The 23,837-nt window shown below is 35.9% G+C and overlaps 2 protein-coding genes across 6 annotated transcripts; one reads left to right on the forward strand and one right to left on the reverse strand.

Moving 5' to 3' along the window:
- The first annotated feature begins 2,139 nt into the window (after positions 1–2,139).
- On the forward strand, positions 2,140–17,302 carry Syt1 (synaptotagmin 1). 5 transcript variants are annotated; one of them, XM_071782163.1, is made up of 10 exons: positions 2,140–2,581; positions 7,334–7,463; positions 7,689–7,811; positions 8,206–8,351; positions 8,433–8,531; positions 8,662–8,856; positions 9,100–9,276; positions 9,509–9,760; positions 10,070–10,295; positions 14,175–17,302. In XM_071782163.1, exons 2-9 carry the CDS (start codon positions 7,337–7,339, stop codon positions 10,262–10,264), a joined length of 1,314 nt encoding a protein of 437 aa, XP_071638264.1. In that variant the 5' UTR covers positions 2,140–2,581; positions 7,334–7,336; the 3' UTR covers positions 10,265–10,295; positions 14,175–17,302. The 5 variants fall into 5 exon arrangements, with proteins under 5 accessions (XP_071638264.1, XP_071638265.1, XP_071638262.1 ...); XM_071782164.1 differs by having other exon boundaries at positions 8,439–8,531; positions 10,576–17,302; XM_071782161.1 differs by having other exon boundaries at positions 2,140–2,528; positions 7,332–7,463; positions 10,576–17,302.
- Positions 17,236–23,533, reverse strand: LOC139815322 (pancreatic lipase-related protein 2). Its single transcript, XM_071782166.1, has 7 exons — positions 22,295–23,533; positions 20,595–20,706; positions 20,116–20,264; positions 19,449–19,703; positions 18,899–19,090; positions 18,556–18,724; positions 17,236–18,298 (listed from the first exon to the last, which is right to left on the reverse strand). The coding sequence occupies exons 1-7, from the start codon at positions 22,467–22,469 to the stop codon at positions 18,184–18,186; spliced, it is 1,167 nt and encodes a 388-aa protein (XP_071638267.1). The 5' UTR covers positions 22,470–23,533; the 3' UTR covers positions 17,236–18,183.
- Positions 23,534–23,837: the final 304 nt, after the last annotated feature.

A 23,837-nucleotide genomic window follows, 5' to 3' on the forward strand; every position in this document is an offset into this window, starting at 1 on the left:
ACGATAACTGACACTGTTGCCAAAGAGGAAGCCTGAGAGAAGCCATATTGCCACGTTCATTATCCGACACTGCTGATAAAACATCAATCATTTTGGTGCGCGTCCGCGCTAAAAAAGATGGATTTTAGCAGTATGAAAATGTTTTGGACGTATTACACATATATATTTTAATCAACACACGTTGTTTATTTATATTGCTTTGAAAAGGAAGATTATATATTTGTATAATTATTGATTGGTTAATGGTACAAGTAATTAAAATACACGTCTCTTGAGGACGTCACGAAAATCGATAAATTATAGAAGAGTATACGTGGCAAGAAAGTTTGTGCTATTATTTAACATTTCAAAATGGAGGAGGTCTCTGGATATAAAATACGAATATTTATAATTAATGTAGAATAAGATCGCAGAGTTAACACGCCGCGTGTCATTGACATATTTTTTATGATGACTTTACGTGAGCTACGTGTGCGAATTTTTGATCTGTCTATAGGCAAATATATATAACATATGGTACTCTTCAACTCGTTGCTATTTCAGGCGAAGAGGCTTACATATAGATGTTACGAAACTTTATATATAGCAGTATGTCTGGCTAGTTGTGTGTGTATGTGTGTGTGTGTGTATTTCAGAAAGAGAATGGAATAATGTTACGACGCGATTTATTCTCTCCAATCAGAATGTCTCATCTCTCGGAAAGAATCGTCGCCTCTTCGTTCGCGAGTTCTAGATTATATTCGCGTTTGCTTGCGGTCGATAACTCTGCGTATCGTTGTCAAACGTGCTATTTCGAGAATTTAATTGATACGATGTATGATACATTTTTAACGACAAAATGGCGTTCTCTTTCGGGTAAGAATAATGGATTTTGAGCAATAGAACGCATCTTTTCACCGCATCTCAGACGTATTGAAATACACGTAAGATATATACACATTTATGAATATTAACGTTTCATGTGTGTTTTGTATGAGCTAGTCTGTTTAAATTAAGCGTACGTTTGCCTTGATAAGAAGAGAAAAATATTATAAAATAATGTTGTATTACGTATATTTCTTTGTTTCGTAAACGTGAAAGGTGGGTCACTAGATCCAGGCAGCTATGCTGCAGAAATAGTTAACGAGATTGTAGATCATTGTAGATAGCATTAAGCTGTTTGAGCTCTACACGTTCCGCACGTATTTTCTTCAAGCTCTTTTCTTTTGCATTACTATTCTTAGCGTCGAAAATATATGGAAGGATTATTTGGGGCTTGAGAATTTCTTTATAAAGATATATGGTAAATATACCGAAAGATTTCTGTTATGATAAATCGATTTGGGCATGCGCTCCATCGCATCGGGACGCATCTCGTCTCGCATGTTTTATGGAAGCGTGACTCTGACTACGCTTATTCTTTCTGTTTTGGCAACAAACTCGGTACACCCTATACCCTCCACCCTTCTCATTAAAAAAGGAGACCGAGCTGTTTCATATACGATATAATATTACGTTCCCGTATGCCATATGCCGTATACGATTTGAATCTTATAGAAAATTCAAAAGAGATGACAGAGTCAAGCATGACCCTCGGAACAGCCAATTAAATTACAATTAAAAATAAATAGCTCTATACTGGAAATTGTGTCGTAACTACACGCTCAGGTGAAGAACCGTCCAAAATAAGGATAATCAGTACTTATATTGCCATATTGGTCTCAATCTCTCGTGGACATTCGGATGCTCTTTGCCCTTTTCTAATACATTGTCGTATCAATATAAGAAACTACGAAACTAATCTTTGATTAAAAAATCGTCGGTAGACTGACGTCACTAACCGACAAGTATCATCGTCATCGTCGGACGAGCGATAATATTTAAGAAGAAAAAAAGAAAGCTGCTTCACGTCAAACGCCCGCGCGTGCTGATGACGTCGTCGGTGCTCGCCCCTTGTTACCATCGTCGTCGTCGTCGTCGTCGTCGTCGTCGTCGTCAAGGGTTGGAAGTTGGAAGCCAGGTTCAGGGGTGCGGGCGAGGGGTAACGAGGGTACGACGCAGAGCGTCGGCTCCGAGCGGCGCGTCGAAACGCCGCGGCCGCGGCGCCGGAAAACGTAACGTGTTTTATCGATTTACGTCGGCGGCCATACTCGCATTCGCCAGTACCGGTCAGGCGCACTCGACTCTTCGTCCCTACTGTCGTCGTCGTCATCGTGGTCATCGTCGTCGTCGTCGTCGTCGTCGTCGACGAGAGACCGTCGTGGTGCACGGCAGATAAGGATTTTCGCCCTTTCGATCTTTCGTTTGTCGGCCATCGTCGCGCGGACGACGCAGCGCGATGCGTCTGTAATACGATCGAGAGCACGAGAGATATAAATCCGGCCCGCAAAATTGCAAAATCCGTAAACGTATCCGTGTTGTTCGATATACGCGATACGCGCGAGTCCGCAAATAGTTACAGGCCGAGTCGAGGCCTCCGTCGCCGTCGCCGCCGTCGCCGCCGCCGCCGAGTAACGCCCAGGGGAGGAAGCAGCTCGAGGAGAGAAGAGAGTGATAAAGAGGGAGAGAGGGTGTGTGTAGAGCCGACGACAGCTTCCGTGTCGTGAGTACCATTCCGGATCAACGAAACTTTTCTTTCCGCGTTTGGCCATCTTACCGGGATAAATCCCTCATGGCGGATGTAAACGTAGAACGCGCGTACCCTTCGCGCGGATATACGCGGTAACCACCCCCGCGGCCCTGGTCGGCTCGGCAAACTCGCGTGTAAATCGATGTCTTTAATCGTTACCATCGTCACGTGCATGGTTTATTTTTCATTCAACGAGATTCTACGTCGAGGATCATACTGATTTCAGCAGTAAATTCCAGGGGAGGATAAATATCTTCGCCAAGGTGAAATAATCGTTTCCTGTCCCTGCCTCTGCCCCTTTCAGGAATCCGACTCGCTGATCAATCTATATAGGTCCCTTCCTCTCTTTCACGTCGTCGTTCTCTTGGATTCCGCGGCTTTCTTCCTTATTAGTCGCAGGATATGCGTTTCCATATGTAACGATCCAAGGATTAAACAACGTACGATGACGTAGATAAATTACAGCAACGTATGAATCGTCGTAAACTCTCTTAATCTGGAGAAAAAAGATATACGAAGGTTGCAGTAAATGTGGTAATAACGTGCAGATGGAGGACGTTATTTTAATATAGTAGAACACTCGAACGTATTTAGATTTAAAAATTTAGAAATCTTTACCTCACGTATTACGTATTGTTAATGTTTGTAATAATAGCGTGCAGCCAATAAGAATGTGATACGGTGAAAAATAAATATATCTGCGAACGTCTGTGGCAAGAAATAAGAATGTTGAAATGTCTAAAACGTTACAGTGTACGCTATAAATTTATTTTAGTGTATTTCAAGGTTAAAATGTATACATATAAAAAGAAACTGTGCTTTTGCCACCTATTATAATATATCATGAAATATTCTGATCCATAATAATATTGTTCGCAATACTCGCAGAAAGCACTATTGAGCATCGAAACTTCGACATTTACATGTCGTTTTAGTTTTATATTAAATATCACACACACACACACACACACACATAGTTTTCTCTCTTAAGACTGTGCGCGAATCATGATTTTTAAAAACTCAGAATGCGGGTAACGTAGAGGACATGAATAAATGAGCTTTTTGAATGCTTTTTGAAAAGTCCGCGCTGCAGAGATCTGTACACGTATTTTGATAGATTGATCAGTGCAGATTTAAAAAAATCGGAATGTATTAGCGCTATATTATTCTTCATGTTAGAGGTGGAACGTTCGTTTTTTCCCTCCCTCTTACGTAACTTATAACATTTTTGCTTATACTCATTTATAAAAAGCACGTTGGATACTTGAAGAACGATTGTAGTGAACGTATCTTTGAGAAAGATGTGGACCAACTTATGTATATTTGAATGACCGTACGTTCGATGAGAAAAGATACTCTTAGCATTCCGTTCTTTTATTACACATTTTTGATATCTCCGAAATCTGATGTTGATCCCCCTCCTAGGAGAAGCACGTGGAAGTCAATATTCGCTTTTTATTCGACCCCTTTTTCAAGATATTATGTATTTCTCTTGCTGTATATGCTGCGCTTGCTTTTTATTCCAAGTAGCTTATATAATGTTATTAATAATATTACCTTTTTTTAGATATTAATATACGTAATATATCATAAACCGGGAGGAAAATGACGTATTCGCGACACATTTATCGTTGTTTCTTAGTTATTTATAAAATTTTTATACAAGTATTTCGCAAAAAACGACGCAACGATTTTCTGGCAATAAAAATAAAAATGTTATAAAAAATAAGAAATATATTATTATATATTTAATTACGTTTATAACATGTTGAATGTTGCAAAGAGAGCATCTAAGCATTCTCAATTAGTGCTCACTTCGTGTCAGTTGTACACCTTGGAAAAAATATTTAGTTCATGAACGTTATCCTCTCTTCTTTAAATTTCTATCATATAATTCGAAAGTGCTCAAGTACGGCACTTTAGACGTCATTGACATTTTCATTATGATTGTAACGTGCACTTATATTATACATGTGCATGTATACTCGCTACTCGCGGTAGTTTGAGAGATGACATTTTACCGTTTTAATATATGTTTGTATTTTTCCAACGTTTTAAACGCCTGTCGAGCCAAGTGTCATTGACAAGTGTCATTTCAGTAACTTACGGAAAACATCTGTTGACGTTGGCACGTGAAGAGATGCAAAAGGAGAAAGTGTATCGCGTAAGAGTTTACCCTCAATCGAATCGGTTATTTCGGGAAGGTATGTGCGTGACATTAAATGAATCGATATAAACTTTCCAAACTCTTATTACGTCGTATAGAAGAAAAAAGTTGCCATACCTTATCCCTTATTGCAACGCGAGTAAAACTTGTTATATCTTTTTACTTTTATTATTGATTTTATCAATGACAAAATATAATATCTCGAAATGAAATATCATTCTGTATATACGTGAGAAATATATATACAATATAACTTTACATATTATACTAATATAATATGTCTTCATGCATCATATTGGTTTTCAATATGTGTTACTTTGTCGGACTTTAATTTTATTAGGGCCATCATTGTGAGCGATCGTTGCGAACGATATCACTCAGCCAGCTGTCTATTTATCAGTACCAAGTTGTATTGATTTGCTCTTTAAATGCGCTCGATTACGCACACGCGCGCATCTACGGATCGAGTCGTTTAGGCATGTTCAGAACGTTCACGTAATGTAGCCTAATCACATGAAATTTGAATAGATTTTAATCGTACCTGACGATAGGCTGATTCGAATTTATAAACGGGGTACGAAAGAATTTTTGATTATTATTTTTCTCACTTTTTTTTATCAAAGGGCAGGTTATATTGGAGAAAGCTGTCGAAACTCACTATTTAAAAGAGTTTCTTTGTACTAAAAAAAGAGAGGGAAAAAATACTTTCTAGATGCAAAGCGAAAGACACGTTATTGATGATAATAAATTTTTCCAGGGATAGTAAAATTGATATTTGGTTGAATGGATTTTAACTACGAAATAAATGGCGGAAGTATTTTATACTTTTTACAGGTTTTGGGCGCGAGCATGCAATAAATTAATTCTTCACGCTTGAAATAATTTTTAATACCGTTACAAAGCATTTTTTCACCTGGCAAAAAACGATAGTGCGACGTTTTGTGCGATAATTTAAATTCTGCATAATATATGTCTTCTATATGTCTGCATAATTTATGCAGTCTTATGAAATGTAAATAAAATTTTCCGAGATAGTAAATAAAGGAACGATTAAAAAGGATTGATAATTGAGCGTAAATTTATAATACAAAATTTTAATGTCCCTTAAAATAATTATAATCCAATGACGGTTTCTTTCACTAATAAAAATATTATAAAAAAACATTTAATCAAATATTAATCTTTTGTAGAATTTTCCGTAAAGAAAAGTTGATAAACAAAAAAATAAATACGTCGTCTCTTTTAATTTGAATAAGAAGAAAAACCTCTTAAGAAAAAGCTACGTAGACGCGATTCATACAATATATATTTATATCTTGAAGAAAAAATGATACGGAAAAAAGTTAAATGGCTTAATGATATTTAATAAATGCAGAGCAATATTTTTCTTCGCATAAATTAATTTTCCCATGATTCGGCGTGTAAAAAAATTAAGTAATCGAAAAGTTAATATTTTGTAAGACTTGAGATACGTGTACCTATTTTACTTTATATTTTACTCTGACAATCTGATTCGAGTTTCCCTTCAGTTTCGTTTCCTTTACTTTTTAACTTGTGACTCTTTATACGAAATCTTGGAATTTTCTCCCTCTCATCGTAACTTCCTATTTCATCTCCCTTTATTTCTTTCGCTCGTCGTTCAGTTATGGATTGGTGCGGACGAACTCCCACGCGCTGCTCGATAATACATCGCCATATGCGCGCGGTAATGCATCGCTTTTATAATACGTTTGTCTCCTTTCAGCCCTCTCTGGCTCTCTCGGCAACCTTTTCGTAGAGACATTGTTTTTCTGTCGACGCACGTCGACGAGAGACGACGCGACGAGACGAGGCGCTTAAGCGCCTCTCATTGTCAGATGTTCTGTCCGGTCGTTGTCGTGGCTTTGTCAGAATTCAGAAGCATTTAAGGCGTGATACGTCAAGAGAAACTCCCCCGAGTAAAAAAGAATCACATAAGGTTTCACTCTGTTTCGCTCTGTTTAAATAATTTCCTCTTTGAAAAAGTCTCGTCGTGTTAAGACGTTATTGTAAAAGGCTGCGGTTACCCTTTATGAATGGCTACTGTTTACACCGCAATGCTATTTTTTACTTTCCATGCGATAAATGGAAAGTATAGTGCAGGCGTCTGTGTGACGCGTGTCGCGCACAAATATATAGCGCTATATTCTCCTCAACACTCTTAAACACTCGTCGTGTTCAAAGCCAAGTTTTTCAGATACGCATGCGGCTTCGACTACCGTGCGCGGAAATGCTCTCGTAGTAGATTACGAAATCTCGAGCAGCGTCCGCTGTTGGTTGTTCGCGTGTCATGCTCCATGCATCGTTGGTGCTTCATTAGATCTTCATATCGCTCATTAACTCAATCTGTCTAACTTATCTGGGACAGATAAGATTGAATTATCTCAAAATCTCAACTTGCTTCAATATTATTAAATTATTGAGATGGTGGAATTGTTATTGCAAAAAGAATCGCCTGAATATTTACTGTGTAAAACGTAGAACAAAATAAGCCTGCCTTGCAGAGTATATGGATTTATAGTAATGTCTTTTTCATGCAGAAAATGTTCGTCAAAAGAGACATAAATGACGCTAAACAGCGTGAAGAAACGGAACCGAACATTAATGCAACCACGCCGCGGGATGCAGCCATTCTTGACGCAGCCGATATAGGGGGTGCTTCCGATAAACGTGAGTATTACCGTAATCTTTTACTCCGTTTTCTTTTTTAAGAATAATGATCAGTAAATTTTAGCCCCAAGTTTTACCACGTCGCAAATTTAAAGTTTAATTGTTAGCACGTTAGATGCTTGGCTGCTAGATTTTGAATGCAGACACACGTATTGTGTAATATCTTCTTAATGTTTGTAACTTTTTTCCACCAAGTATTAGTTTAAGCTTGTTATTTGTTTCTAGCAATGGAAACGAATATAAAAGCCACAGAAAAGACCACTTTCGGAAAGGATTTTCAGGACCTCGAAGAAAAATTCGTAGCAAAAACAGGAATACCGTCATGGGGTCTTGTTGCTATTTTAATAGGTAATAAAGCATACGTCTTTTTTCGAAAACGCGACTTTTAATTGCAATCAATCAACAACAATCAATGTTTATTATACAGTTTATTTATATGGATATAGACGGAATAAAGCTTATTTTGTTAAATATGTAACGTTAAATAACAACTAAAATAATTTATTTGTAATTTAATCACTAACTGTATTCTAAAGAAAAGACAAATGAAATGACACGAAGGGACATTTAATCTTGTGTATTTGTAATATACTCGAGTAAATAAAGTGTGTTTTGTATTTTCAAACGAATTAATCTATATACATATAACATAATATTATAACATACCTACAATTATGTGTACGTAAAAATGCTGAATGTTGATTACAATGTGTATATATTTTTATATTTTATTCCTATATAGGAGTAGGCATAATTGTTCTCGGAATCTGCTTTTGCTGTATACGAAGATGTTGTCGCAAACGACGCTCCAAAGATGGCAAGAAGGGATTAAAGGGCGCGGTGGACCTAAAGTCCGTGCAACTTTTGGGGAGCACGTACAAGGACAAGGTATGTATTCAGTGTGCCGTGACTTGATGTAGATATTAGAAACACCCTCTACACTCGTGGAATCCACTTCGATATGCGAAGGTCCAGCCGGATATGGAAGAATTGACGGACAATGCCGAAGAACCGGACGAAGCTGAGAGTAAGCAAAGCGAAGTTAAGCTTGGAAAACTACAGTATAAGGTACAAACTGCTTCTTAATTGTCTTAAATTAACGTATCCGAGGTATCTTTCATCCATGCTTGCTACGTAGAAAATGAAATAAGTGAGCCATCTGCTCAAGTTAAAATTTATTAAAATTAATTGATTTCAGCTTGAATACGACTTTAATTCGAACAGTCTCGCCGTAACAGTAATACAAGCGGAAGAACTGCCGGCATTGGATATGGGTGGCACGTCAGATCCATATGTAAAAGTGTATTTATTACCGGATAAAAAGAAAAAATTCGAGACAAAAGTTCACAGAAAAACGTTGAATCCAGTCTTCAACGAAACTTTTACGTTTAAGGTCAGTTAAGAATTGCAATGTTTCGAATCTAATATACTTGATATACTCAATATACTTAATAGATCTAATTAATTTTACATATATATTTATAGTTTTATGCTATACGTATATAATTTTAACATGGAATACAATCTTTAGAAAACATTTCAAATTCTTTTAATTTATTCGTATCTCTAATTTAAATGTGAAAATTGTTATATATAATAATTTGTTTTTAATACCTTTATTAACATATTTGTACAGAGTGTTCCTTATGCCGATGCTATGAATAAAACTCTGGTCTTCGCCATCTTCGACTTTGATAGATTTTCGAAACACGATCAGATCGGTGAAGTAAAGGTGCCACTCTGTCAAATAGATCTAGCGCAAACGATTGAGGAATGGAGGGAACTACAGAGTGTCGAAGGTGAAGGTGGACAGGTGAGTCAATCGAATGACTAATTGTATAAGACAATATTCATATAAATATAGTGCAATATATGTGACACACATATAAAAATAGGATACTATGTGTGTGTGTTTGTGTATTGATGAATTAATTTTTTTTTTGCTAAAATAAAAGAAATTCCTAGCTATAGCAATAATTAGCAATTACAAAATGGATATATTGCACATTAAAAATACATTAAACAGGAATTTTTGTTGTTTATAGGATAATAAACTGGGTGACATATGCTTTTCGTTGAGATACGTACCGACGGCCGGAAAGCTTACGGTAGTTATTCTGGAAGCTAAGAATCTGAAGAAGATGGATGTCGGTGGCCTCTCAGATCCTTATGTCAAGATCGCGTTGATGCAGAATGGAAAGAGATTGAAGAAGAAGAAAACATCGATCAAGAAGTGCACCCTTAATCCGTATTACAACGAATCATTCACTTTCGAGGTGCCCTTCGAACAGATACAGGTAAAAAAATATGTTTTATTATCATTCAATTATTAAAATTTCAATAATTAAATAACAACTAATTATGTAAGTTAACAACTGATACATATATATAAAATTTTATTTACTTATTATAATGTAAGAAAATTACTTTAGCATTATGTTAGTGTTATTTTTGTAATAGTTGAAGGGTGTGCAGTAACAGTTTAAAATTGACGACATTATTTAATTTTACATATAATAACAATAACAATAACAATAACAACAATAATAATAATAAGTTATGCTCTTAACATTTTAATAATCGCAATATTCTTTGTGATCTGTCAGAAAGTGCAACTCGTCGTCACCGTAGTAGATTACGATCGCATTGGCACATCAGAACCGATCGGGAAGGTAGTCTTGGGATACAACGCGAGTGGAACGGAATTGAGACATTGGTCCGACATGTTGGCATCCCCCAGGCGCCCGATCGCTCAATGGCACACGCTAAAGGACCCTGAAGATGGAGATAAGAAAGATTAAGAACGTTGACTTTCCAATTAAGATATATACGGTCAGTATTAATGGAGCTAATTATACATAAGAAATGTTTCAATACAATTTCACTTCTAAAAACAAATTTTCTGAATAATCCAAGATGATTTTACTTTAAGATTTTATAACAAATAAATAGATTCCGAAATTAAATTTAAGATGCGAAGTTATTAAGATTCCGAGATACTTTTCATAATTAACGCGACTTCCTTCTTATCTTGTCTTGTCTTGTCTTGCCTACTCGACTCTAAAAAGTTTTATGATAAAAATTCTTTGAAAGCCTGATCCTCTCTTTACAGGATAATTGATCGAGAGAAAAGGGAACGGAGAAGAGTATAAAAGAGATTGAGAGGGGTGTAGAGAAACGAGAGGGGAGGAAAAGAAAGAAAAATCTATAGGGAAAGATAAAACAAATCCATATTTAATAGATATTAATAATCTATGATAAACGATAAAAATACCAACCATATGAAGGATTTAACATTAAAATAATATGTTCCCACATGGAGAGTGTAGTGTCTTGTATATATACATATATATCTAATATACTTCTCTCTGTAGATGTAACTTTAAATGATTTCAAGTAACGCGTCCTTTTTGAGATAGCAATCGAGCAAGGAAAACATTTGAGATTTGCAAAAAAATATCGATGCTTCAAGGAAATATTTACATCATGTTATCTCTTAGATAGGCTTCCATCTTGATTCGTTCGTTTGGTGTCACAAGTTTCCGTAATATACTTTCTAAAGACAGACATCGTTCACGTTATGAAGAAGTATATATATGATATATATATAGTTGTGTCGTCCGTAAAAATAGCGGCATAATCTTCTTCCGAGGGAAGAAACATATATAGCGACGATAGTGAGAACGTTCACAGTTGTGTTGTCTATATGCGAAATGATAATAATGAATGGTTATGTATCATCCGGATTCGCAAAAAATCTCGAAATGTGGATTACAATCTGCAAATTGAAGGGCTCAATAAAAAGGTAAAAAAAAAGGCAAAATTACAAAGTTGAAAAATTTCAGGTACTATTTCAAGCACTATTCGCAAAGGCAAAATTATAACTCGTAATAAGCTATAATTAAATCAATATAAAATTGTTTTTTTTCCATTTTTAGAGACATTTTGGGCTTTTGTAGAAAAATAATTTTATATACGTACATATGTATATGTAATTTACGTATTGTCTTGTATTTTTGTCTCTCGCGCCTATTTTTGCTTAATTTTTCTTTTACCGAGTCTTTTAACGAAACATTGACGCGGCCCGTCGCCGTCGTTCATATAATTTCTTCTCGCGATTAATTCATCGTTTCACTTTGGATTGCTTCGAAAAGAATCGAAATCGCGTCGTACACCGAACTCTCCCGTGCACTCAAAAGGTCAAAGCGCGGCTTGGAGCACATGCATAAACGTCGCTTTAGAGACGATGGACATTTCCGTATTGATCCTCGTGTGCAACAGCGCGCGGTGCATTTTCGTGCAACGCGCGGAGCAATGCTTTAATCTGCGATGTACCTTCGTGTACTATAGTTAGGCACTTGGTTTATGCACCATTTGTACGGAGAACTCACGATTAAGATGAAACAAATAACGTGACCACGTCAGGAGAATTATCGTTCGATTTAAGTATATCAGACACTGATTCGAAGCACTTACAATTAGATCCAGTTACTCGCGGAAATGACTTCCTACAATTAAATAAAAAGACACGATTTTGTAATTTGACGATATTTTACACGTAGTAAGAAGTACGCGTAAAGTAATATATATGAACAAAAAGTTAATGAATTTATTATATGAAACTATATATAATTTATATTCCGTTATATTGTCTTTATTATGACTTTATATATATTAAATTGCGTTATATAAAAAAGTTATATTATCTGTTATTATTTTATTTGCGTCTATTATAATTTATATTTTGTTCCATAAAACATTTTCAAAAATGTACATGTGTGATGTGTGATTTTGATAGACTCACAATCAGATGTTGAATGCAGACGCATAAGATAGTTTGTTGGGGAAGTTTTATTCGTCTGACAGAACATGTTGATTGTAACATTTTACTAGTCTTATTCGGTTTATGTATGTATAAACGCGGTACGCTTTAATCAATGAATGATCATATTCGAAGAAAACCATGCTGTCCGAAGAAATCGCATATCGCGCCCGACGCGATACAATCGCGCGTTAGCTTTTTACGTGTAACTATGCAATTTTCTAATCGTTGTCACCTATTATACGCATACACACATATGGATATGTAATATACATTATATCGTGACTTATATCTGCTGTGAGTTATCGTTTTTAGTCGCATAAATCGCAAACGGGCCTATTCATATTGCAGACTTACGTTAAATAATCCGTTAGTTAACAGTGTCGTCAAATTAAAATAGCAAACAAAATTTATACCAATATTATTGGATGCTTCCAAGGAGATTCTGTGTGAAAAGACTCGATTGATATAAAAGACAAAAAGAGAGAACGGGAAAGGAATATACAAATATAATAGTAAGCGTTGAGTTTGATATAGTACAGCAAAATACTAATAGTTTTTAATATTCTAATTTTTTTTATATGCAATTCTTTTGTCGATGAAAATAAAGTTCGCTTGATTCCAAAATAAATTTGCAAGTTGTGAAAAACTTTATATGCAAATTTTTGCGATTAGTTGAAATAATTGATTTTGAAAAAAGGGCTGTACATGGTGCAAGATCTCTCGAGTTTGAACTGTGCATTTATTTGTAAATATAATCACTTTTTCAGAAATTATAAGTTCATTGGTTGATCTCTCTCTCGTCGCTTCATTTAAATTACACATGATTGGTGCAATTTTAGTTTTAATTTTTAAAACCAAGAGAGAAGTTATATATGCGATATTTTTAGTGGTATGATATAATATAAGAGCATACTATAGCGTCCAGTTGATGATATACTTAGGATGATCAGAAATCCTAGACTGTAAGGACATGTTCTTTTCTTAAATTTGTATAAAACTTTTAATACTTTGTTTATATCATGTTTTATTCAAGTCCCTTATAAAAAGCTCTCTCTCTCTTTAAAAATATATTTACAGATATAAATTTTACTGTAACTTATTTATAAAGAAAAGTAAGATTATATGAAGTAAATATTAATGACCGCGCATAATAAGAGGATGTGGTCATTCTAGGTACAACACTATGGACGCTTTACACACTCATACATACACACACACATCGCGTCTCTTAATAATATATAATAATCGAAAAATAATAACGATAAATAATAATAATAATCACAATAATGTTAATGATAACCGAGGACAGCGAGAATGAACTATTTGGCGATATATCTATTGATTTTAGCTTTGTATCGTAGCGTTTACTTGGTGTATATAAGATTATAATTACGCGTTATACATCTATTATCGTTACAACATGAAGATTAAAGTAATTTATCGTAGAATGAAGTTCTCTTTTGACGGGGAATGGATGGAGGGATACGCTGCTAAAGCCATTCTTTTTTCCTATGTCTCCCGATGTTACGAAGTTAATCCGTTGATGTATCGACCTTAATATTCGTCGTATAATATCTTCTTTTAACGCAAAACTGAGTGAAGACCCAAATTTACCACCGTCGTTATCCACTTCCGGAAAATGACAAAAGCGTAACGTTAAGATTTGAAGATATTGATTTTGACATTTTTGTGTTTACGTGGTTTGGAATTTTTTAAATGCCATACATATATCTTCAACTCTAGTAAATTATTTTAGAAACTTCGCTACCCTTTTTTGTTACTTAACAGTTTAAAATTTAATTAATGTAATAAATATAAAGTATATTTTACAATTAACTGCATATATTTGTGACGATTCAATATAAATTTTGCATTCTTATCGTTAGGCCGATGTCCATTCGAAGTGGAAGATCGAGAAGATAAAAGCTGAAATTACACGTGCGGAATGAGACAGACACTCGCGCTGATATTGTCATTCGTCGAATGACGATAAATAAATAAAATTCCATTTTGCAAATCGTGAAGTGATCGCTGGAGATAAGAAGTCTTCTCCACAATTGGGTCGATGGGAGAAGACCGATCATCAGAAAACGACAATGCATAGCATTTATCACGCAAATTTAGGAAACCGTAAATCTGATCGTCAAGCGGTTAGAGTGTTAAATTAACGGGGTGTAAAGGCGTCTTTTATTCTCGTCGAACGTGTCGCACAGGCCTTGGAAGAAGTTTTCGCTCCTCAGAGTTTTCATCTTATGATCGCGAATCGCGACTCGTCGTCGATCTTCGTACGATACGACCACGAGATCGCGATCCATGCAATTGTAAATCCCGTATTCGTGCGATACACCAATATCGTGTGTGTTACCGGATTTCGTTCTATCGTTTATTCAGGACCAATTATCGTAAATGATAATGTATCGGTATAGTATATGCAAGAAGCACCATTATTACGCAGCAACATTGTATTTCAAACACTTTTACGGGAATTCATGGATCAATATATTGTTAAAAAAATCGCGAGAATGGCGTTGACCATCAGAGGTAACTGCAATACTGTTTTATTTTACTAATTAGTGCAAAATAATTTGTTATTAAAATAAAATAGAATGTTATATTAAGATAGAAAAGTGACAAAAAAATTAAAAAAGAATTGTTGAAATTATTCTTTAATTAAAAACCAGATATTATCTAAATTTTATTTCAAATAAATTAAATGCTTTCGTCCAATTTAACTCTAATTTGTTTTAGTTTATTTATTTTTCAAGGAAAAACAGTGCTTATCTATATTTTCATAAATGTGACACATGAGAAGCTGGGCACTTCTTACCATTTCGCATCAGAACTTTCGGAGCGTGTGAACGTTGGTTTGTTTGCGATTTTACATCGAAAGTACCGAGCGTTTATTATTATGTAAGTATGTAACGGTTTAATGTCCTTTCGTCACTTTCAAAGTAATTTCTTCGCTTACGAAACTATTTCCGCCATTGACGGCGTCAACGAAACAGCGACCCCGTCGACGCCATTGCTCGCGAATTGAAAATTTAGCTAGAAATAGATCTCTCTTCTTTTCGGCTGTGCTTTTTCATATTTAAAGAAAAATATATATGTTGCTAAGAGAGAGAGAGAGAGCGCAAGAGAGAAAGAATAAGGGCAATAGAAAGTGCAGCCGAAAGGAATGGATCTGATGTAAGGAAAACCACGTACGTCCTATATGAACAATGTCACTCATTGTATTGACATCGTCATTAATATCGATTATTACCATTTACCATTTACGAGTAACTTATTTAACTAGAGGTGGTAAAAAGTGTAACGCGATGAAATAATAGGAGATAAACAACATGCACTGTGTAGTGTGATAGTCATAGATCGTGCTGATCTTAAAATCATGTTGGGCGAAACACGCGATTCGTCAGGAAATCACGATCGATCCATTCATTAGAGCAGATTCGTAGAGGAAAAAGAAAGAATATGCACGAGACCATCAGAATAGCAGAAAAAATATATTGCAACTAATATACATATAATCGATAAAGATCCCACAAACATCCCCCTAAAAAAAGAAAAAAATATATCAATCGTTCGAAATCAACAATTCTGAGGTATCAATACTTCTATCATTGATCGTTTGAGTTGATTTCAACGGGAAGATCATTACGAAACGCGAGGGTAATTCCGTTGTGCGGAAATAATTGCGATCCTGCGAATGTTTCGAGTGTATCATGAGCGAAAGGGAGGGGGAGAGAGAGAGAGAGAGAGAGAAAGACGGATCACCGTTTAAATAATTGATATACATTAGTGTTAAATCCGTTCATGCACATATATGCCGATTGTCGGGCAACAGCACGTAGCACGCACGAAAATAAAAGGATGTAAATAAAAGCGGAAAAGAGCATTTGTAAAACTGTAGTTTAGTCTGATAATGAATATAACGTCCTCGAGATGCGATTGGCGAGTTTATTGAAATCGATGTGTTTTTACGATTGTTATTTTCGTTCCACACGCAAAAATAGTCAAACGATGATTCGACAGTGATCTAATATGTTTTGTAACAAATCATGAGCCTTACTGATAAAACTACTTTCTCTTGCTGTCAGCTAAAAAATGTCAAGGGCAATGCAGCATTGTACGATTTTATTGCCAGTCAGTTAGTCAGTCAAAATGTCAGTTTAATAGGCAAAAAAGTTTTAAAAAAGAGTATAATGCATGCGTTTATCAAATCTTGATTTGCTATTTATAATGTTTCGATCTTCCCATGAGATCTTCTTCTTTATAAAAATATCGATTATTCCTCAATAACTTGATACCGTCGATCGTTTCCTTTTAATGTTTAAGTACAATATTATCGAGCAACTAATTACATTTTCATTACATTGTAGTCGATTATTGTGTCGATTATGTTGTTATCTGTGAAAAAAAGATTCTTGCACTGAGATTAAATTTCGAAAGAGATTAGTATTTGTCCACTTTTACGGTTTACATTATCGCGTTTTTCATCGTACGATATATGTTTGTACTTTGTTTCTAGCTCATGTGAAATCTTCGAGACGATGCTCGACGAACCTCAAGATTGAGGTCGGTGATGATATTTAAAAAATCCGGATGCATCTTTGCTTATGTTCGTATGACTTGTACTTACGTGCGGAGATTGACGTCGCGAGCATCGTGATCGGAGAAAGATCATATCTCTAGTTCTAGAGAATATACATGCGATAATATAACTCGCGATGATTCCACCTTCAGAAAAAGAGAAAAGAAAAATCGAGGCCGCGGAGGATCGCCTTCGACTTGAAACGAAGATGTATCAACTTGTAATCATTCCATTGCATATTATACATACTATTTAAGGTTTAGTGCGACAGTACATTGTAAATCTATAGAAGTTATTACTATACCGTAATAATTATTATGTAATAAATATTGTTGTTAACATAAACAGTCTTCATGTTGTTACAAGTGTACCTATATAAGGAAATTTGTTGAAATAGAATGGTGAATAGAGGTTGAGAGAGGGCTAAATGAAACACAAATATGGTCTAGCAATGTTTGTATTGCAAAGATCTGTTCACAAGACAAAAAGAATTTTATGTTCCTATGAATAATATATTTAAATTAATTATATTACAGATTATAAAAATTAATTATATGTTACATATTACATATTAATAATGATACATTATACAACTATCGTAAAAGATTCGATTAGATTGCACTACTAGAGTAACTTTATACCGAAGGAGTAAAAGAGGATTTTGGAACTATACGACGTCGAATAAATTAGTCATATGTTTTGTGAAACATATTACTTCAGCGTTATGCAATAACATTATAAATTTTAATAAGAGAGATTCTAAAAAAAATCGTGTCTCTTTCGAAATAAATCTGTTACGCAAAATTATCCTATTTGATGCAATTCAACCCCGTTTTATGGTGTTCAATGACGTGACTCGTGACTTATCGGATTGAATCAGAATATGATCGAGTGATTAAAATGATCCGTTTGAATACATCGAGAAAACCTCGTCTTGTAAACATGTGACTTTAAATAAATAATATGTAAAAAACCTGCGGTAAGAACGGGAGTGAAAGTGTTACGTGTCGAGCACGCGAGACTTTAACTGTACCAGTTAATCGGCCGTCGATCGGATGTCAATGAACGATACGAGACATATGTATATAATTTCTGCTCGTCACAACTATCAATTATAAAAAGAAGCGGAAGAGAAAGAAAATAGACGAGATCTAATGATTAAAATGTACAAAGTCGTAAATGGTATAACGATATAAAAACAAAAGTCTTTTAGCGATGTAATGTACTTATATATAGCTTAAAACGACTGATTCATGAAAATACATGTTATTCTATAATTATATTAATCAGTTGTTTCAATAAGCTTAATACTGGCGGGAGGACGATCGCCTCTGACTTGTCCGACGCTGGCTTTTTGCGGGCAGTCCTCGGGCGTACGGTGTGCGTGCGTTTGTTGACAGATAAAAGATGCCGCGTGCTCTGTTAATTTTTCACATACACGCATCAACATTTCTCTCGACTTTGATAAAGTTAAACGTTATACATATTTGATAGATAATCTCAACGCGTGGTATTTTTTTCATTTTAAAATTAAAATTGGTTACATAGATTGATTGATGAGAATGAGAAGTGCATCACTTAAAACATGTTACATGCGCAATTTCGTAGGTGGAATAACATTCTATCGTCTATCCCTATTCTAATATTCTTAATTCTAATATATGGAAGTCACTTACGTATGAGGTGTATCCTCCCCCATCAGGATGTACTCTTCTCTCTTGGGGTTGCACCATCCGATCAGGTAAGAGAATAGATTTGCGCAAGGGGCCGCCCAAAATCCCTTCTTTGTCGTGATTGATTCTATGTAGTACGGCGTCACTTTTGTGTGATCGCACGAGAGCGTTTCTACAAAGGAAATTTTCAGTTTACCGGAAAAACCGCGTCGAAAGAAGAAATTTATCAACGCTTATATGTATATACGCGCACGGTATGACATGAAAGCAAAATATCTTTAGCTCTGCAATATCGCATTTTGCCATTGCATCTTGCCCCTGCGACCAATTCTCACTCGTTACTTACGGAGTATAGAAGAAGTGGCGCACCCGGGCTGACTCGAGCCACCGTTTACGTAGAAATCCGCGTGGCCGTTGGGCCCCCATTGCCCCAAAATGCCGGCGCCTGTATGAATCACATCCACAAAATGGGCATCTGTCTCGTCTAAATCCATTGAGCGGTTGCCGTTCATGTAGAAAAATATCGTCGGATCGAGGCCTGTGTGCGCGAACAGAGGAACGCAAATTATTCGCGATTAATGTCCGATTCTATGATGAATTATTAACCCTCAAGACGTAACATCGTAAAAGGTATTCAATACCTTGCTAGAAGATAAATAATTTCGAATCTTGTAATTTAATAAGTATGTTCTTCTTTTTGATTTTGTCTTAATGTCACACTCTTTGCATTGTTTTAGAAATAAAACAACACAAAAACATTTGTTGAGTAAACGATATAATATATTAAAAAATTATTATATAATAGATAATAGTCTATAACTATAACGATAAAAAGCTCGTGTTACGTCTGGACGGTTAACGTGCGAGACGGTGATCGGCTGCATACGAGCAATTACCCGTAATTCTCCCGAGTTTGTCATTGGGCAAGTAATTTGCGATGAGTCCACCGATATGCGCACCTACGCTGTATCCGAGCACGTGGATGTTCTCCACCCTCGTGCCTCGTGGATGATCTCTCAAGTAATTCACCAGCTGAGCGATGCATTTGGAGCAAAAGTCCGGGCCCCATGAGATCTGCGAGAGACAGGGCTCGCGTACCAACGAACCGTAATCCACGATTATAATATTGTACGCGCCTCGCGTGAAATACGCTGAAATTGAACGTGGTTAAGCCAAATATGGCTAGTTTGGCTGAACGAGAATGAGACCGTATTCTCTAGTGCAATCTCTTTAACGTCTCTAATTTTATATCTATAATATGTAATTAAGCCTATCGATCTCTGCCTTTTAACTTGTATCCAACTTGTATCACGTTATTTAGTCTCAATTTTAATAATCTATGCAAATTTATATTTGTATAAAAGTAAAATTCAGATTTTTAATTTTGATTTATTTTTTGGAAGCTAAAATGTTTGAACTTTAATGTTCGATAAAATTATCTTTTTGATAGATATCATTAATAAATAAAATTAATTTTTTGTTATATAACATATACACACTCACGAATTTTAGATGTAGCATACAATTCAAATATACAAAAATGTAGGAGACCGTTAATCTTACCATTTCGTAAATCTGTACTAGGTGCTAAGTTTCGTCCACCGCCAAAGCCGTGAATGATAATCTTGGTCGGATGCGTTTTGTTAAACTTGGATTTCCAAAGAGAATTAAAGTCACGGACATCTAATAGCAAAGGATTTTTTTGTGTTTCTCTGAAAATTACGATAGACAGGAAATATATACTTTGAGAGTGACTTTTTTCGTCTTACGTCCTTTACGCTACGCAAATATAGTATAGATGATAGTGAGAGCATTCGAGACGATACTATAGATGCCGGAGAAAGGTGAGCCTCGAAAGGAGGTCGCTTTCAGTACAAGATAAAATGATCGTGATCTTGAAATTGAAAGTTGCACCGTTGAGATTGCTTCCTTTTAACAATCCGCTTTTCGGAATGCAAATGCTTGACGCGAAACGTTAGTTGATGCAAAATAATTGACGTTATTATTAAAATAATGTTGCGAAATCGATAGAGCGGACGTACCTAGTGTACAGATAAAACTCTATCTGCGGATGCGGACAAGTGTAAGGCGGCTTGGCGCAGGATGTGCTGTTAAAAAGGTCCCTGAGAGTTTTGTTTTGAGCCGTCGCATAGTCTGAAAATGTAAACGATTCGTTTGCTTTACTTCTCTCTTTCTTACGTTAACCCCGTTAACCGTTAGTTAGTCGTTCAGCCGTGTAACGATTACGTGTCTCGTGGTGCACTACAAAGTACAAGTTATTGGACCGTTATGCGAAATTGGGTGAAGGTCGATGTTTCTTGTTAGTTTATCGCCGATGCTATAAATAAATTATTATGTTGGAGATGCAAGGTGACGTGTATAATAGGTATCGCTCGCGCTTTTCTTCATCCTTGGTTAGCAACCTTTGTTTTTACATGCTAACTCATCGAGTCGAGTAACATCAATGTCAGTGTGCCAACGTAATTATTTATGAGATAAAAATTACACGCCTCAGATTCGTATCGCATGTAATTATGACGGAACAAAATATAATTGATATACACGATAACACACCTTGTGGCAAGATAATTCAACGAGGAACTCTGCTCGGTTTGTAGATTGTAATCGCATTAGTGAGTAAAGTAGTTCAATAAAAGTAAAGATTACTGCGTGAATGAAAGTTAGATTATAAAAGCGGAACTCTCCGATATTACTTTTTTTTAATTTTTTTTAACAACTTATGAGCAAGACGTCTCTTTTACAAGAGAAAGTGTCAAGATAATATCTTCCAGATATATGTATTGTGTATATCAGGCATTGAAAAACTAATAAATATTAAATTAAAATTAATAATATATATACATATATATAAATATTTGAATATAAATAAAGAGATAAAAATAAGCACGAAAGGAATGAGAGCGCGTAAAGTTCGCATCTAGAAGAAATGTAGAAAAGATTTTCTTTATTACACCCGTTAGCATTGTCTGCACCTGTTAATTAGACTCGTCATGTTTTAATTGATTATCGCTTTCCAGAAGGTATCTATTGTTTTCAAGTGACAGTTTATCGCGTGTTGACATATATGTGATCGGCGGGCCACTTTATGTATATAATATTTGACTCGCGGAGATATTTCCATGCTTGTATTTATTTTCAATTTTTTAATAATATTAAAGTCAAAGATACAAAGAAAAAAAAGAGACATTATTTAAATATCAAACATGCCCATTTTCCTACAGAAATTAGGCATTATTCATTTAGGCACGCATAGATATAGATGAACCAGCGACAAGATTCTTTCGTAAAAGAATTCATAGTAAGGACAAAAAGTATTTTATTCCTTACTAATATGACAATATGATAAACGATGTCCTACTAAAATAAAAAATTTATTTCTTTGACTTACCAGTTACCACATGCGTTGATTTTGTAGAAATATACAAGGCAGGCAAGAATAAGGGGTAGCGAAAGCGAGCAAAAGGAACTTTGATTTTAAGACGTTTTATCTACTGTTCCTTGCAAATCGAACGATGATCGTCGATACCTCGATCGCGCGCCGGCAAACACGCACGAGCCACGCGGCGACAACACACGCACTCGCGAATCGAATGTTTCTACGGGAGGAAATGCTTAAGTAGTCGAAGGTCGAAGGAAGAAATCGAGAGCCGAGAGCCGAGAGCGGAGATGCGGCACGCGGCCGATGCCATGTCGATTGTCGAATCTCATTGTCAGTACTTACGGTACTGTAGCAGGGCGCAGAACACAAGGAAAGCGAGGTATCTCACGACACTGACCGCCATCTCCTGCGGTGATTCCGTGGTTTGTGATATAACATCCAGGCTTACGCGGCGCGCGAAAAATCCGCTCGGATGTGATTCCCGTCGTGTGCGTACGATTGCAAAACGCAAAGTCATCGGGGGATATATACCGCCTGCGAGGGGGAATTTAGAAAGTAACGAAGAGTGTGTACCTTTGGCGGCGCTTACGCTTCTTCGTGCGGTCGCTTCTCTCCCGCTTTACGGCGCGGCGCGGCGCGGCCGCGGCGTCGCGTCGCGGCCGTGCTCTCGTAGATACGCGATATGCGATATGCGATATGTGACATGCAAAGCTGATTGAGTACGCTCGCGCGCTCGCGCTCGGCTGCTCGTACGGTGCACGCGAGCGATCCGCATCCGGGCTTTTAACCACTGCACATGCACATGCGGTATATACACACGTGCGTACCGCATACGTTTTTAGATTTTCCAATATTTAATTTTTATTCTATAATACCTATATGTGTATGTCAGATTTTTATACATACGTATAAAAAAATAATTTATCTAGTTGAATATGATAATGAATGCTTGTAAATCGAGATATTTAATCTTTTTATTTATTATTTATATAAATTTTCTATTCGCAACCATTCATCATTTCTTTTAATACTATATTTCTGTTCGGAATTGATTTGAGAAGCTGCTTTCGAAAAAAGAAAATTATTATTTAAAAAATATGGGTTTTTTTATATTTATAAAGAACGTCGTGGCGGGGGAGAGGGAGAAATCTTATTGTATTTTTAAAAGCTGAAGTATAATCCTATTATATAGAGAAATGTCGCGTTTACGTTTACATATAATATTCAGTGTTTCAACTGTTTATGGACATAGTTAGGAAATCATAAAAGTATCTTTCCGCGTGCGTAATAAATTAATCTCACGAGATACAATTAGAGAGTTAATTCTCATGTATGCATGTATCTCACGGAAATGCTTTCTGCATAACTAAATGATATGTTGCTATAAACAATGCTTTATGCAATTTGAGAAATCCCTTAGAAGCGTCAGTTTAACGATTCCCGTGTGCGCGAATTACCGCTGTGCGCTGTGCTTATAAAAAATTGAGAAACATCTTTCGAATTGTGCTCTTAGGAAGCCACGTTTGCTATATTGTACAAATGCCTCAGGGTAATTTTCAAGGAATATTATCGACGACACCGGTATTGTACACACGCACCACGCACCACGCACAACGCACAACGCACCTGTATGTATGATATGTAAATATTATCAGTTAACGCAACAGGTGACGAGCAATTTTCATGATAGCGGTAAATGTGAACGAGGGCATGTCTGTGCTACGCTTAATAGCTATCCCAAGGCTCAGCAAGGATAAATAATTATCAATGAGATTTGTTTCAACAAGGATGTCAGTTTTTATCCGCAGCGTCCTCATTCTGCATTCTTTCTTGTTTTTTTATGATTGCGATTATGTATTCATATACCGATCGTTTTCCTCGAAAG

Source organism: Temnothorax longispinosus, chromosome 6 (assembly GCF_030848805.1).
Source record: "Temnothorax longispinosus isolate EJ_2023e chromosome 6, Tlon_JGU_v1, whole genome shotgun sequence".
NCBI lineage: Eukaryota > Metazoa > Arthropoda > Insecta > Hymenoptera > Formicidae > Temnothorax > Temnothorax longispinosus.